The sequence below is a fragment of the Giraffa tippelskirchi genome, chromosome 6, assembly GCF_054371585.1.
Source record: "Giraffa tippelskirchi isolate mGirTip1 chromosome 6, T2T-mGirTip1v1.2.pri, whole genome shotgun sequence".
NCBI lineage: Eukaryota > Metazoa > Chordata > Mammalia > Artiodactyla > Giraffidae > Giraffa > Giraffa tippelskirchi.
In genome coordinates, this window is record NC_137280.1 from 124,865,618 (window position 1) to 124,879,929 (window position 14,312).

The 14,312-nt window shown below is 43.7% G+C and overlaps 1 protein-coding gene across 2 annotated transcripts; it reads left to right on the forward strand.

Moving 5' to 3' along the window:
- The first annotated feature begins 88 nt into the window (after positions 1–88).
- On the forward strand, positions 89–12,323 carry IK (IK cytokine). 2 transcript variants are annotated; one of them, XM_081501014.1, is made up of 20 exons: positions 89–199; positions 769–835; positions 2,905–2,997; positions 3,517–3,576; positions 4,598–4,765; positions 4,996–5,110; positions 5,571–5,641; positions 5,734–5,780; positions 6,852–7,015; positions 7,863–7,971; positions 8,326–8,365; positions 8,513–8,732; positions 8,966–8,984; positions 9,441–9,538; positions 9,811–9,896; positions 10,457–10,514; positions 11,466–11,554; positions 11,736–11,844; positions 12,017–12,051; positions 12,136–12,323. In XM_081501014.1, the coding sequence occupies exons 1-20, from the start codon at positions 184–186 to the stop codon at positions 12,161–12,163; spliced, it is 1,692 nt and encodes a 563-aa protein (XP_081357140.1). In that variant the 5' UTR covers positions 89–183; the 3' UTR covers positions 12,164–12,323. The 2 variants fall into 2 exon arrangements, with proteins under 2 accessions (XP_081357140.1, XP_081357141.1); XM_081501015.1 differs by having other exon boundaries at positions 9,441–9,519; positions 9,816–9,896.
- The last annotated feature ends 1,989 nt before the right edge of the window (positions 12,324–14,312 follow it).

Here is a 14,312-nt window from a genome sequence, read left to right on the forward strand (position 1 = left end):
ATGCCATAAAAGCATTGCCAGTCAACTCCTGCTCTGATTTCTCCGCCCGCGGCCGAGACGGGAAAACTGGGGCCCGAAAGGAATTGTGGGTGGCCTCCTGAGGTGCTTTGTGGGGAAGTTCTCGTCGCGTCTGTGTTGTTACCGATTTTCGGTCGTTGTTGGGGTTGAAACACCGCGGACGAAATGCCGGAGCGAGATAGTAAGGCTCGGGTCATCTTTCCTTTTTTCCCCCGCAGGACTCGAGACATTTGGCGTCTTATTTTGGCCTCAGAATTTAAGCCGGATGTGTGGGGGGTGGGGCGGAGTGGAGGCGGGCCGGGAGTGTGACGCTTGGAGCTTGGCGAACCGGTTGGGCCCCAAACGAGGCCGGGAAGCTCCAGATTGTTCCTAAATGTTGTTCTTGCCCCAGCCCACGACAGATAAGATTTATCTGTGACCCCCCCCAACCTCTGTCACTTAATTTTCAGTTACGTCAATTTATCTTTCGCGTAGTATCTTAGATAGTCATGTTTAGTATTTCTTGGCTGATCCTCCAGCCTGGTTTTAGGGGTCCCGTTCTCGGCGCTCCCGTAGCTCCTTGTATTTTTCTGCTTCAGCATTTTTTACATTGTATTGCCAATGTCGCTGTTGTTGACTTTTTTCCTTACTAGATTGTGAGCAAGTTGACAGGAAAAGACATTTGTATTGTTCACTGCTGAATCCCCAACTTTTGCACAGGACCTAACTCTAAAAGAGATCGATTAAGTTAATATCAATTCTTTTTCTTAGGCGAGCCATTCTCCAACCCCTTGGCTCCAGATGGCCACGATGTGGACGATCCTCACTCTTTCCACCAGTGAGTGTTTTGATGTAGAACCATGGGAATGAGCTGGGGAATGAGCGAAGTGGTGGTGGTGATGATGAAAGAATTCTGAATGTTTTGTCAGGAAGAATGGTCAGAGAATCATACCACTTGCTCTTTTATCTCTGTGAACTTTAAGTGGGTTAGGCCAACTGCATAAAAGTGTTAGAGGGGAAATAATGGCAGGGAAAGTGCTAATTTTTTAAAATTCATGTTTAATTTTGCGTTATTTAGGAATTAATTTTTGTATAAAATTAAAACATCAGAATGAAGGCAATGTTTTTGATAACATACCCAATTTCAGTCCCTTTTTTAGAGGTAACCACTTTACCTTTTTTACACATATATTTTTTTGCTACTCTTTTTAAATGCATTTACACACATGCATTTATATCTCAGTAAAATATATCATTGCCTTGTGAGTTAAAACATTAAAATTAAGTGATGTTACATTGTGTGTATATAATTTTGCCATCTGATGTTCTTCCCTTCTCAATATCTTCGTCCTTATTTTCATGGCAGTGACAAGGACTCTTTTTTTTTTTTTAAGTTTGTCTTTTGTCAGTTTAATTTGCAGATCTCTGGTACAGAACATAAGAGGGTAGAGGGAAAGTTTTTCCTACCCTACTTGTTACCTGCATACTTGTTGGCATCAATTATACCAATAGCCAGTCCAACTTGGTTCTTGTTCTGCTTCAGCAGCAACAGAAACCAACCCTCACCCTTCAGTGTGATACTCAACTTCATCTTCCTCCCAGGCAAGATACCCTACCTTCATCTTTCCTCACAGCCTGTCCTTTGGCTTTCTCTTAGCTCACGCCTTGTCTCATCAATGTTCCTCCAGGCGTGAGCATGGGTCCCCAGACTACCTGGAAGGGAGAGACATGTGAGGTTCATGTAGTAAGTGTCCAGGTGGCTGGAGCTGGACTCTGCCACACAGTACACACAGAAGTGATTCTACCCGGTGCCACACATGTGGCTGCACATCCCCCACATAGGTTTCTAAAATGCTGGTGGATCAGGGCTAGGGCTCAGACCCCCAAATCCCACCCTCAGAACTCTATAGTATGGGATAGCTGTGTCCTAGTGACCCCAAATGGAAACATAGTCAGCCCCGAAGTAGGGATGCACACCTCTGCTGAAGGACTCCCTTCTTGACCAAATTGTAGTCAGGCTTTTCCAGGGCTTATGTTTTTACCAGGTCTCCTGAACCCAGTTTTAGCAAAGAATTCTGTTAGGGTATGGAGAATACCATCAATCAGTCAATTAATCAAGCAGTGAGATCCAGTCACACCTCTTGATATCTAATCAAATTCCTCTTCTACCCTACCTTTGATGTCTGAATAATTTTCCATAAATTCCCTATTATCTCTGTTGTAGTCAGAGTTCAGTTTTGATTCCTACCCCCTTTTGCAATAGTCTTAATTCCTATTTTGGCAGTGTTGAAGAGTCATTTTTGGGGAGACCTAGCAGGATTCTTTGCTACAGTGAGCTCAGCAGGCCAAGGAAGAGGCCTACTCTGAAGAGAGTTCAAAGGAAACTTACTTGAGTTTGGTCATTGTACCAGTTAAAATTACATCTTATACCATCAGAGCTATGTTCTCCACATTTGGGAAATACTGTCACAGTTTATTTATTAATAGTCTCCAGTTAGGGTTTAGGTTGTTTCCAAGTTTTTATTATTTTCAAAACTCTAATTAAATCTCTTTTACAGGCCTTATACACATAATGCCAGTAATTGACCAGGTTAAATACAGATGAATGTAATTGCTGCATCATAGGCTATTACACACTCAAATTTTAAAAAAGATACTGCCAAATTGCCCTCCTAGTTATCTGTTCTGATTTATATTCTTGTTGGCAATACAAGAATATCCACTTCCCAAATTCTCACTTGTTATGATTTATTAAACTTTTTAATTGTTAGCACTGATGCATTAAAAGGGTCATGACTTTGTTTTAATTTGTATTTCCCTGATTTCTAGTAAAGTGAAGCATATTTTTTATATATTCCTTTTCCAGTTCTCATTGGGTACTAATTTTTAAAAATTTTTGCCCTTTAGATCAAAACTCACCAATGAAGACTTCAGGAAACTTCTCATGACCCCAAGGGCTGCACCTACCTCTGCACCACCCTCTAAGTCACGTCACCATGAGTAAGTTCTGGGGTGATCCAATCTGTGTTCTGACTGTTTCCTATGGAAAATTTATTGAACTAGATGTCTTAGGAACTTGAAAGCCTTTTTTTTTCTTTTTGAAGTCCATGGTTGTGATTCTCTCCCTCTTGAGATTGAAGCTCCAGGAAAGACTGGGATGCTCTAGGGATCTCAGTTTTTCTCAGAGTATGTTCCACTGACCATTTGTTGGACCAACTAGAGTTGCTGCTGGTGCTTAAATAAGTAGATTTCTGGGTCCATTCCAGCCCCACAGACTCAGATTCTAGGACAGATATTTGGGTATATATAATTTCAGTAGTCCTTCAGATGGTTGTGATGCTTTCTAAAATTTGAGAATGACTCACCTACAGATATTGACATGGATCTCTGCCTGATTAAAACTGGACAGTTTTTGCTTTGGTCAGTATTCTAGGCTTTTCTTTAATCCCCAAGGCCACTTCTTGGGGTTCCTGGGGCTGCAGCAATATTTTGCTATCAGTGAATTTCTTTTTTTGCTAGGATGCCAAGGGAGTACAATGAGGATGAAGATCCAGCTGCACGAAGGAGAAAAAAGAAAAGGTAAAGGAAGGTGGAGGAGTTTTGGGTTTTATGGTGGATGGTGTTTGGGGGTCAGGAATAGGGGCTAGTTAGGAGCCAAGAGATTGAGGTTTTCCTTTCTTGTCTTGAGGTTCTCTTCTTTCATAGTGGAGAGGAATGATGTTTAGAATGGCAGTTTATTTGGCAGTTTAGGGCTTTCGAGCCACCTTGTGGTGTTTTAATCTTGTCTTTACCAGTTTCTAGCTGGATATTCTTGGGCATTTTGCTCAACATCTCTAATCTCCAATATTCTCATGGGTAGAATCAAGATAGTGATAATAATTTTTATTAGGTTGTCATGAGGTTCAACTGTTGACAGTCCATGTAAACACTCAGTACCAGTTCCTGGCATATAGTAACCATCCAGTCAATCTTGGTTGCCACCATCATCATTGTCATTGCTATTATTTATATGACACCAAGCTTCCTGGATCTCGAACTTTACTTTTTCCTCTCTTTTTGAGGAGGACTGGCAAGAAATGACTTATTTTCAGGTGAAATTTGGAAGGTGAGAAAAATTCAGTTGACTTTCTGGTTGCCATATGGAAAAGTCTCATACTTGTAGAGACTCAATGATATAGAGCTGGGTGATAGTGAAGGACTCTGAAGTGACAGATGGAGTATACTGAAGTGGCTTTAGAACAGCATATCTATGAGCTAGAAGATGCTGTAGTTCTGATTTTGAAGACTGTCAAGAGGTGGTCAGGGACTTCCCTGATGGTGCAGTGGCTAAGACTTCGCGCTCCCAATGCAAGGGACCTGGGTTCAATCCCTGGTCAGGAAACTAGATCCCACATGCCCAAGTGAAGATCAAAGATCCCTCGTGTTGCAACTAAGACCTGGTGCAGACAAATAAATACTAACAACAAAACAACAAAAAAAGAAGTGGCCTGCAGTTCTGTCAGGACATATATGAGCTTTCAGCATAGAGAGTTGGCTGAAGATGTAAAGAAATAGGCAGGAACAGGCTGAGCCTTACACATTTGCCTTTCCCTGGTCACAGTTATTATGCCAAGCTTCGCCAACAAGAAATTGAGAGAGAGAGAGAACTAGCAGAGAAGTACCGGGACCGTGCCAAGGAACGGCGGGATGGCGTGAACAAAGATTATGAGGAAACGGAACTGATCAGCACCACGGCTAACTACAGGGCTGTGGGCCCCACTGCTGAGGCGTGAGTACTGAGTGGGCCAGCCAGGGCATGATTCTCTCAGCATTGCCGTGTCATACAGTGGCAGTATGAATTCTTCACATTTTCCTTGCTCTGGAAAGTCATTTCCCCAAACCAAGCCATTTCAAGAGGCACTTCCTGCCCACAAAAGATGGTTATTTTTTTTTCTAGGCTTCATTTTTCAATGTATTTATTCAAAGGATGGTTCTTATGTGGTCTGTTTCATTCTCCAGGGACAAATCAGCTGCAGAGAAAAGAAGACAGTTGATCCAAGAGTCTAAATTCTTGGGTGGTGACATGGAACACACCCATTTGGTGAAAGGCTTGGATTTTGCTCTGCTTCAAAAGGTGAGCCTTGGTTGGTAGGTGGAGAGTAATACTGCCATGCTGAATGCTCTTGTAAGGGCCTTTTTGGGTGACGAGGGAGACTACTCTTAGTTCAAACCATCTAAAAGGTCTAACAGTGATCCTTCTGTAGGACTACTTGCTATTTGTCCTTCAAATCTTAGCCTCCGTTTTATCTTCTTGGGGAAGCAAACCTTCCCTTATCACCTAGGTATGGTTGTCTCCCCACTCCTCACCTACTACCTGCACCCTTGTATAGCTCTTCTGTTTTATTTATAGCAGTTATCATACTTTGTTGTTTAATTGCTTGTCTGCATTTCTTTTTATAAGCTCCATTAAAGCAAGGACTGTATTGTTTTCTTTAGTATTGAATTCTTAGTTCCTGGCACAGTGTGGCATAATGGTGTTCAGTAAAGATATGTAAAGTGAATAAATGGGTAAACCTTAACTGCTTTCCTGTTAGGTACGAGCTGAAATTGCCAGCAAAGAGAAAGAGGAGGAAGAAATGATGGAAAAGCCCCAGAAGGAAACCAAGTAAGTAAACATCAGGGAGAGTTTGAGAGTTGAGATAGGTGGGGCCAAACATAGGAACACATTTAGGAAGAATGGTCTTTCTGTCTTTTCAGGAAAGATGAGGATCCTGAAAATAAAATTGAATTTAAAACACGTTTGGGTGAGTACAGAATTTCTGCACTAGTGCCTCTGCATTCCAGATGACTTGTAGGGAATTTAGAGCTCTGGGCAGGATAGGCTTCCCTTCTCCCTCAACCTACTTTTATCTTTTTTGTCCCCAAACCAGGTAGCTCCCACACACTACCACTCTTAATAAAACTCAGATGTGGACTTATTTATTTAATATATATTACTATGTCCCTGGTGGTTATTTCATACATATTACTAATGTCCCTCGGCTTCTCAGGTGGCGCTAGTGGTAAAGAACCTGCCTGCCACTGCAGGAGATCCCGGAGATGCAGTTTCCATCCCTGGGTCGGGAAGATCCCCTGGAGGAGGGCTTGGCAACCTACTCCAGTATTCTTGCCTGGAAAATCCCATGGATGGAGGAGCCTGGCAGGCTACAGTCCATAGTATGGGTTGCAAAGAGTTGGATACGACTGAAGTGACTTAACACACTCGCACGCACTAATGTCCCCTCAGTTAGGCTGGAAGCGCTCTCAGATTTGGGCTTATCCATTAAGGGAGGTAGCATGGTTGGTGATTAGAAACTCAGAATTCGGAAACCTGCATTTGAATCCTGTGATGAAATCATGCAAGGCATGTGATTTGGGGTGCATCCAACACAATTTCTCAGCTTCTGCTTGTCCACTTGCAAAATGGGGTTAATATTCACCTCATGGGATTATTGGGACAAAGAGAAATAATATGTGTAACGTGCCTATCACATTGGGCATGTAGTAGTGCTATTTTTCCCCATCTTCAAATCTTCATCAGTATTACCTTAAACTTCATCCTTCTTCCTCACATGGCCTAATACAATGCTAGGCACACAGTATTCAGAAGGCAATGTAAGAAGGGTGGATAAGAGCTCAGACTTGGGAGTTAAATGGCCAGGGTCCCATTCTTTGTTCTGTCTCTTAGTAGCTCTAGGAGTGCAGTAGTCAGATGACTTAAGTGGTAGTAAATCACCTAACTCTCAGCCTTGGTATTCTTATCAGCTAAAAGTAAACTGCAGCTGTTGTCGTAGAAGGTTCTCATTGGCTGCTTGGTGCTGTTTCTCCTTTTGTAGGCCGGAATGTGTACCGCATGCTCTTCAAGAGCAAAGCATATGAGCGTAACGAGCTGTTTCTTCCAGGCCGCATGGCCTATGTGGTAGACCTGGATGATGAGTACGCTGATACAGACATCCCCACTACTCTTATCCGCAGCAAAGCTGATTGCCCCACCATGGAGGTGAGTGACCCAAGTCCCAAGAGCCTGCCACGTGAGCCTCAAACCTGGTAATCAGCCTTGATGTTGCCCTGAGTCTCATCTACCACATTTAACCAAATCCTGTCCACATTTTAACCTCCCAAATCTCAGTTGAATCCATTGACTTTTCTGTCTCTGCCAGTAACACAGTAACATTCCAGTTTTAGCCATCATCTCTTGCTGAAACTATTAAAAGAGGCTCCTAATTAGTTTCCACACTTTCACTGTTTCCCTTTCAATATTCTATTTACTTTTGTTATTATTGAGATGTAATTTACATACCATACAATTCACCCCTTTAAATTGTACAACTCAGTGGCTTTTAGTATATTCATAGAATATACTGTGAATGTATAAGTGGCATCAAAATCAATTCTAAAACATTTTCATCACCCTCAAAAAGAAACCCTGTGCTATATGGCCATTACCACTCCCCTTGTCTTTCCATCCTCTTTTCCATTTGATCATTCCACATGAATTTTGTTTCATCATGGTGTAGAAGCTTTTGATGATTTCTTAGTGTTAGGATAAAGAGAAAAATCTTTATCATGGCCTGTGAGGCCCTGTAACTCTGGCCTTTGCAACCTGTTTTTACCACACTTCCCTGTTTGTTCTCCAGTCATCCTGGCTTTCTTGAATGTACTAGATTCACTTTTGACCCAGGCCTTTGTATGCTGCTGTTTCATCTGTCTGGAATGTCCTTTTACAAAACCTCCTTTACCTGTCTTCACCTAGCTAATTTTCACCCATCCTTCAGTTTGTTAAGTAAATGAATGAATAAATGAAGAGAGTCCTGCTCAGTGGGATAACATTCTTGGGAATTTTTCAGGCCCAGACCACACTGACTACAAATGACATTGTCATCAGTAAGCTCACCCAGATCCTTTCCTACCTGAGGCAGGGTACCCGCAACAAGAAGCTCAAAAAGAAAGATAAAGGTAACCTGGAGGGTTAGGGAGAGAAACCTTACCCTTTGAGGGGCATTTGAGGATGGAACCAAGGTCTCCTGGAGCCTTCTGTTTCTAGAACATTGGGAGGCTCCTGGGGACCAGAGAAAAATGGGAGCAATGAAGCATTAGGAAGAGGATAGTTACATCTAGGTTCTGTCTGCTTGACCCCCCCCCAGGAAGCAGTGGTCAGTTTTGAGGCATGGGGAGGGGAAGTAGGGATAGCATTTGTTGTCCCATCTTTTAAAAAGAAGATGTATAAAAGGGTATTGAGAGCTGGGGAGCATGATGAGGCTGGGTGGAAATTAACTCAGGAGTGTTTTCCTTACTCTCTTTATGTTACAGGGAAAATGGAAGAGAAGAAACCCCCGGAGGCTGACATGAAGTATGTATCCTGATCTAAGGGAAGAAGGTCTTCTGGGTTTCCTGTCTTTGGCATTTGGGGGAAGCCTTGGTGTGAGAATCTGGAGAAATGGTTGGAGGAGATGGAAATATGTGTGACTTTGTTAGCTTGGGGTCTCTGTTTTCCTAGTATATTTGAAGATATTGGGGATTATGTGCCCTCCACAACCAAGACTCCTCGAGACAAGGAGCGGGAGAGATACCGGGAACGGGAGCGTGATCGAGAGAGAGAGAGAGACCGTGACAGAGAGCGGGAGCGAGAACGAGACCGAGAGCGGGAACGGGACCGAGAACGAGAAGAGGAGAAGAAGAGGCACAGCTACTTTGAGAAGCCAAAAGTGGATGATGAGGTGAGTGGGAGTCCCGGGTGCCAGATGGAGGGGCTTCCCATTTTTGTGGCTGCCCAACCAGGTATAGAACCCTCATGAGTTCTATAGGTACCTCATGGCTTCATAGCAGCAACTGGGTCATCTAATCTGACCTGGAAATGTGTGCAAGGGTAGCAAATTGTTTCAAACTTGGGGGAGAGATGAGTGGGCATCCTTTTTGATGACACTCACTTCAGTTTCTGTTTTCTTTCCAGCCCATGGATGTTGACAAAGGTGAGTTGTACCTGTGGCATCTTGCGTTGGCTCTGGCAGTGCTGCTTTGTTCTGGACTAAGAGTCTGACTCAGTTCAGAGCTGCCAAGGGCGGGACTTCCTAATTCTGGGTTCTCGAAAGATCCATGTCTTGCTTTATGGGGTAGATAGAAGATAAGTGTGGAATTCAGTCTTCCTGCACAATGGTAGGCCATACTTGCTTTGTTCAATGCAATTCTCCCAGCTGTGGGGTTCTGAGGATGTGAGGCATGGTGAGTGAAGGATATTCTGGGCACATGACTGCATCTTAGGCAGAGTAGCTCATTTTGAGTTGAAATGTGATTAAAACTTCATTAGTTAAAAAAGAATTCTGTTGCTTTGATAAATGTTCTTACAAAAGGCACAGGTGGGAAATGTGTTGTAGGGAAGAGGTTGTAAATTCCTCATTTCAAAGTCTGAACAGAGTTCTCTTGCGCAGGACCCGGATCTGCCAAGGAGTTGATTAAGTCCATCAATGAAAAGTTTGCTGGATCTGCTGGCTGGGAAGGCACTGAATCATATCCTTTATTTCAGTGTGTTCATGGGTTCTAGCAAACTGTTCTCTTTTCATTCCAACTCCACCTGCTTCCTGATAACTACCACCCCTTCCCCCCCCGCCCTCACATGTCTTGCTCTTACCCTTTTGTGCTGGATTTTGACAAGGATGAAGTCATGATTTTCCCATTTTTCAAAGGACCCCTTCATGTTCTATCCCTCTTCTTAAGAGTTTTCATGTTGGGGCTTCTAGCCCTTGGCCCTTCCTGCTTGAAGTTTTTCTGCTGTTGGTAGAATTATTTTCTTTAATGTAGCATATGCTGAAGAAGCCAGAGGACAAGAAGCAGCTGGGAGATTTCTTTGGCATGTCCAATAGCTATGCTGAGTGCTATCCAGCCACGTACGTGAGACTTTTTCTTTTTTTTTTCTTTTAATAATAATCATCACATAGCTCTTTATTTATTTTTAATTAATTTTATTATCAGCTATGCTGGGTCTTCATTGCTGTGTGCAGGTCTTTTCTAGTTGTGACAAGCAGGGGCTACTCTCTATTTGCAGTGGCTTTTTTTGTTGTGGAGCTCAGGCTCAGTAGTTGGGACATGCAGACTTAGTTGCCCCCCGGCATGTGGAATCTTTCCAGATCAGGGATTGAACCTGTTCCCCTGCATTGGTGGGTGGATTCCTAAGCACTGGACTACCAGGGCAGTCCCGAGACTCTTGAAGAAGGCGGGCTGGGATGACTGGAGAACAAGGTTGGGGGTAGTAGCAGTGAGGTGGAAATTTGACTTGCTGGAACCCAGGGGTACTTCTTACTGGATAAAGTATTCTATTAGTTTCTGTGTGGGAGGCGTGGGAGGGATGGCTATTCCTAGGCATACAGTCTCTTAGTAGGTAGGTTCCTGGACGAAGCATAGGAGTCTGGAATTCCACCATCTCTTTTTAACTGTTGCTTCTTTTTAGGATGGATGACATGGCTGTGGACAGTGATGAGGAGGTGGATTATAGCAAAATGGACCAGGTGTGGAGCTGGAAGAATGGGTGGGGGCAGTTACTGTTTAGCACATATCCCGTTTCCTCCTCCCAAAAGATCTGTCATTTCCTGAGGCTCATCTTCTGTCAGCTGGAGTAGTAGGAGCAGTGGCATTGTGGGGTCTTGGGCAGCTTAACTGCTTTAAAGCGTCTCTATAAAGTCAAATGAGATAGGGCCAAAAATATGTTTCTTTTTATTTTCTATAAAGTGCCAGGTTTTGACTTCCATCTTAGGCAGTAAGCAGGCCTTTAGTGTACATGTAGGAAAGGGCAGAAGGAAGTTCAGTTTTTAGAAAATAACTGGCAGGAGAAAAAGGAAAATAACTTGAGATTTATTATAGCTAGGATTGATATTTTCCTCTAAGCCTTAAACAAACAAAAGCACCAAACACCAATAAGGGTGAAGTGTCATCTAACTTTTTCCTTGTTCTCTCTGTACTTTTGTGCTTAACAGCATGGTTTAATTCTGTTTTGGAGCCTTGCTTAACCCTGGCTCTGCCAAGTATTAGTGTTGTGACCATGTCAAATCATGTTACTGCTTATTCTTCAGTTTCCTCATTAGGAAAATGGAGAGAACTCTGTAAGTTCTCTCAAAAGAGTTTCTGAGAGAATTAAATAAGGTACATGTTAAGTGTGCAGAATAATGCCTGGCCCATAGGAGTGAGTGAAGTGAAAGTCACTCAGTTGTGCGACTCTTTGCGACCCCATGGACTATACAGTCCATGGAATTCTCCAGGCCAGAACACTCGAGTGGGTAGCCTTTCCCTTCTACAGAGGATCTTCCCAACCCATAGTAAGTACATAGTAAACACATTTATTAAGGTATGATTTATTAATGATAAAACCTGGGATTATGGGAGAGTCTGGTTTAATCAACGGCTAAAATTTCATTTCCACTGACAGCTCTTCCTTCCCTGCCCCCCATTCTGTCCTGCAACAGGGTAACAAGAAAGGTCCTTTAGGCCGCTGGGACTTTGACACCCAGGAGGAATATAGCGAGTATATGAACAACAAGGAGGCTTTGCCCAAGTGAGTCTTGGTACTAAATACAGCCAAGAGTGAGGAGAGGGATGGAGGGTGGTTAGAGGGTGTAGTCTGGCTGAAACATTATGAAATCAGTTCTCTGCTCATAGGTCCTCTGGGAACACCTTGCTACTGCTCTGCAACCTCTGATGCCTTCTTCCCTCAACTCCCCTTTTTTTCCCTTCAGAGCTGCATTCCAATATGGCATCAAGATGTCTGAAGGGCGGAAAACCAGGCGCTTCAAGGAAACCAATGACAAAGCAGAGCTTGATCGCCAGTGGAAAAAGATTAGTGCGGTAAGTGGGACTGGTTCTGGGTGGGAGGGCCTTAGCTGGGAAGACATACTGGCCCACAGATTCAGGAGCCAGGCAAGGGGTTGGAGAGCCATGGAAGTCGGAGAGAGGTCAACCTTGGGTTTCAGGTGAGCTTAGACTGGCAGTCTATCAACTGTAACTGTTCTTCTTGCAGATCATTGAGAAGAGGAAGAAGATGGAAGCTGATGGGTGAGCAGCATTATTCTTCCTCTGTGGGACTGGTGAGAATTGCTTAGTATGTTGATCTTATGCTCATTTCTCCTTCTATTGCAGAGTTGAAGTGAAAAGACCAAAATACTAAAATCTCTGGTTCCAACTCCAAGAATAATCTCCACAAGGATTTACTTCCCACTGCTTGCTTTATACAATTCCAAAAAAAAGTTGAAAGATTTTTTTTGTGTGTGAATGTATATAAATTTTATTATATAATGTTTTGATCCCATTAAAATTGGTTAACCTGCTGTCTTGTCTTATGTATGTTGAGGGCCCATATACACCAAGAAGTCTACTAATCCCACTGATTGTATAAAAATCACATGGAAAAAGTCAGCTCAGTCCTTTGCTGAGCTGTGCTTCTGTTAATAGATTCCTAAGCAATATATATATAGTAGCCAGGATACCCAGTAGAGAAGGGACGAATGACCCTCACTGATAGCACAGAAAAACAAGGATGATTGGTCTTAAATATCAGACTCATCTGGGTACCTAGTCTTAGGGTAGAGGTTCTCTGGGACTTAGGGTTAGCCCAATGGGCTGCCAGTCTGATCCCAAGGTTGTGCACGACTGGGCTCTAGGTGAAGGCACCTGATGAGAAACACTCCTGGGAACAAAAAACCTTTCACAGATTTATGCCCTCCTGGGATCTTCAGTAATTCCAAGCAGAAATCACTGCTTATTGGGATGGAGGGAAGTGAGGAATCCTCATTTGAGGAATCCCTGTCCTAGATAAGAGGGATTTGGTGCCCTTCAACACACTGAACAGTTTGTCAAGGCCTAGGTGTGGGCTTTCTGGCCTTCAACTCACTTCACCACTCTCCTCTTTTCAGCTTACTGCCAGCACTTGGGTACTTGTCAACAAAGGTCACAATTTATTTCTGGCTGGTCCATAGCTGCCACTGCCTGCCCAGAGGTACAACCGGAGGGCTTACAAGATCCAAGAAAAGCTAGATTAGCCATTGCCTTTGGTTACTTTCACCTTGAGAGAGTAAGGGCTTTTTGAGGAAGCCAGCTTTGTGCATGGCATCTAGGAGGCTGAAATTTGGCTCTGTCTGCAATAACACCTAGAAGGGTTAATTTCAGACAGTAAGTGATACCCTGATTTCATGGTTGTAGGCAGCAGTCACAATTAGGGAAAAGGTCACAAACTGACCTGACTCATGAAGATACCTAGAGGGTCACTTAAGATCCAGGCCTGGGGGATGACTGCCAGTTTAAAATAAGTTTCTGCAAGTACCACCAAGCCTTGTGGAAGTAACCAGGTGGCCAAATCGTGAGAAACAAGGACTCACAAGACCATACAAGGGACTTGGAGCCTTGCTGAGGTCTCTAACCTCACTTCTTTCACCTCTTCTTAAAGAAGCTGGGTATCAGCATGTAAGATGTCTTAGAAGGCTTATACTATAATGTGAGAACGTTCTCTTCAGACAGGAGCCCATGCTCCTCCTCATCTCTCCCACAATACAGAGTGCTCTCATCTTTGTGGAAGCTTTGGTAACCAGAATGTCAACTGTTGTGCCAATTTTTCCTTTTCAGCAACTCCTTGCCAGCTCAGCACTGCTGGCCCAGTCCCGCTGAGGGTCTGCACCCAAACAGTAGGAACTGGTGGGGCACTGTTGGTTTGGCCACGAGGATGTTCAGCATCCATCCGTGGCTGCAGCTTAAGTGTGAGTGGACTGCCTGCTGTCAGGGACCCCCGCAAGTCAAATTCTTGCGGTGTGGGCTTTTGTCGCTTACTGATCAAACTGGTTGTGGCTCATCTTGGTCTTTCACCAAGCCATGAATGACTGGCATCCTCCTCTCCTCCCCTGAGGACAGGCAGTCATCCTTACCTTTTGGGGGTGGTTGTTCAGTCACTAGGTCATGTGTGACTCTTGAGACTCCACAGCTGCAGCACTCCAGGCTTCCCTGTCCTTCACTATCTCCTGAAGTTTGCTCAAATTCATGTGCGTTGAATCTGTGATGTTACCTAACCATCTCATTCTCTGTCGCCCTCTTCTTTTGCCTTCAATCTTTCCCAGTATCAGGGTCTTTTCCAGAGAGTAGACTCTTTGCATCAGATGGCCAAAGTATTGGAGCCTCAGCAACAGTTCTTCCAATGAATATTCAGGGTTGATTTCCTTTAAGATTGACTGGTTTGATATCCTTGCTATCCAAGGCACTCTCAAGTCTTCCCCAGCACAATTCAAAAGCATCAGTTCTTCCCGGCTTAGCCTTCTTTATGGCTGACTGCA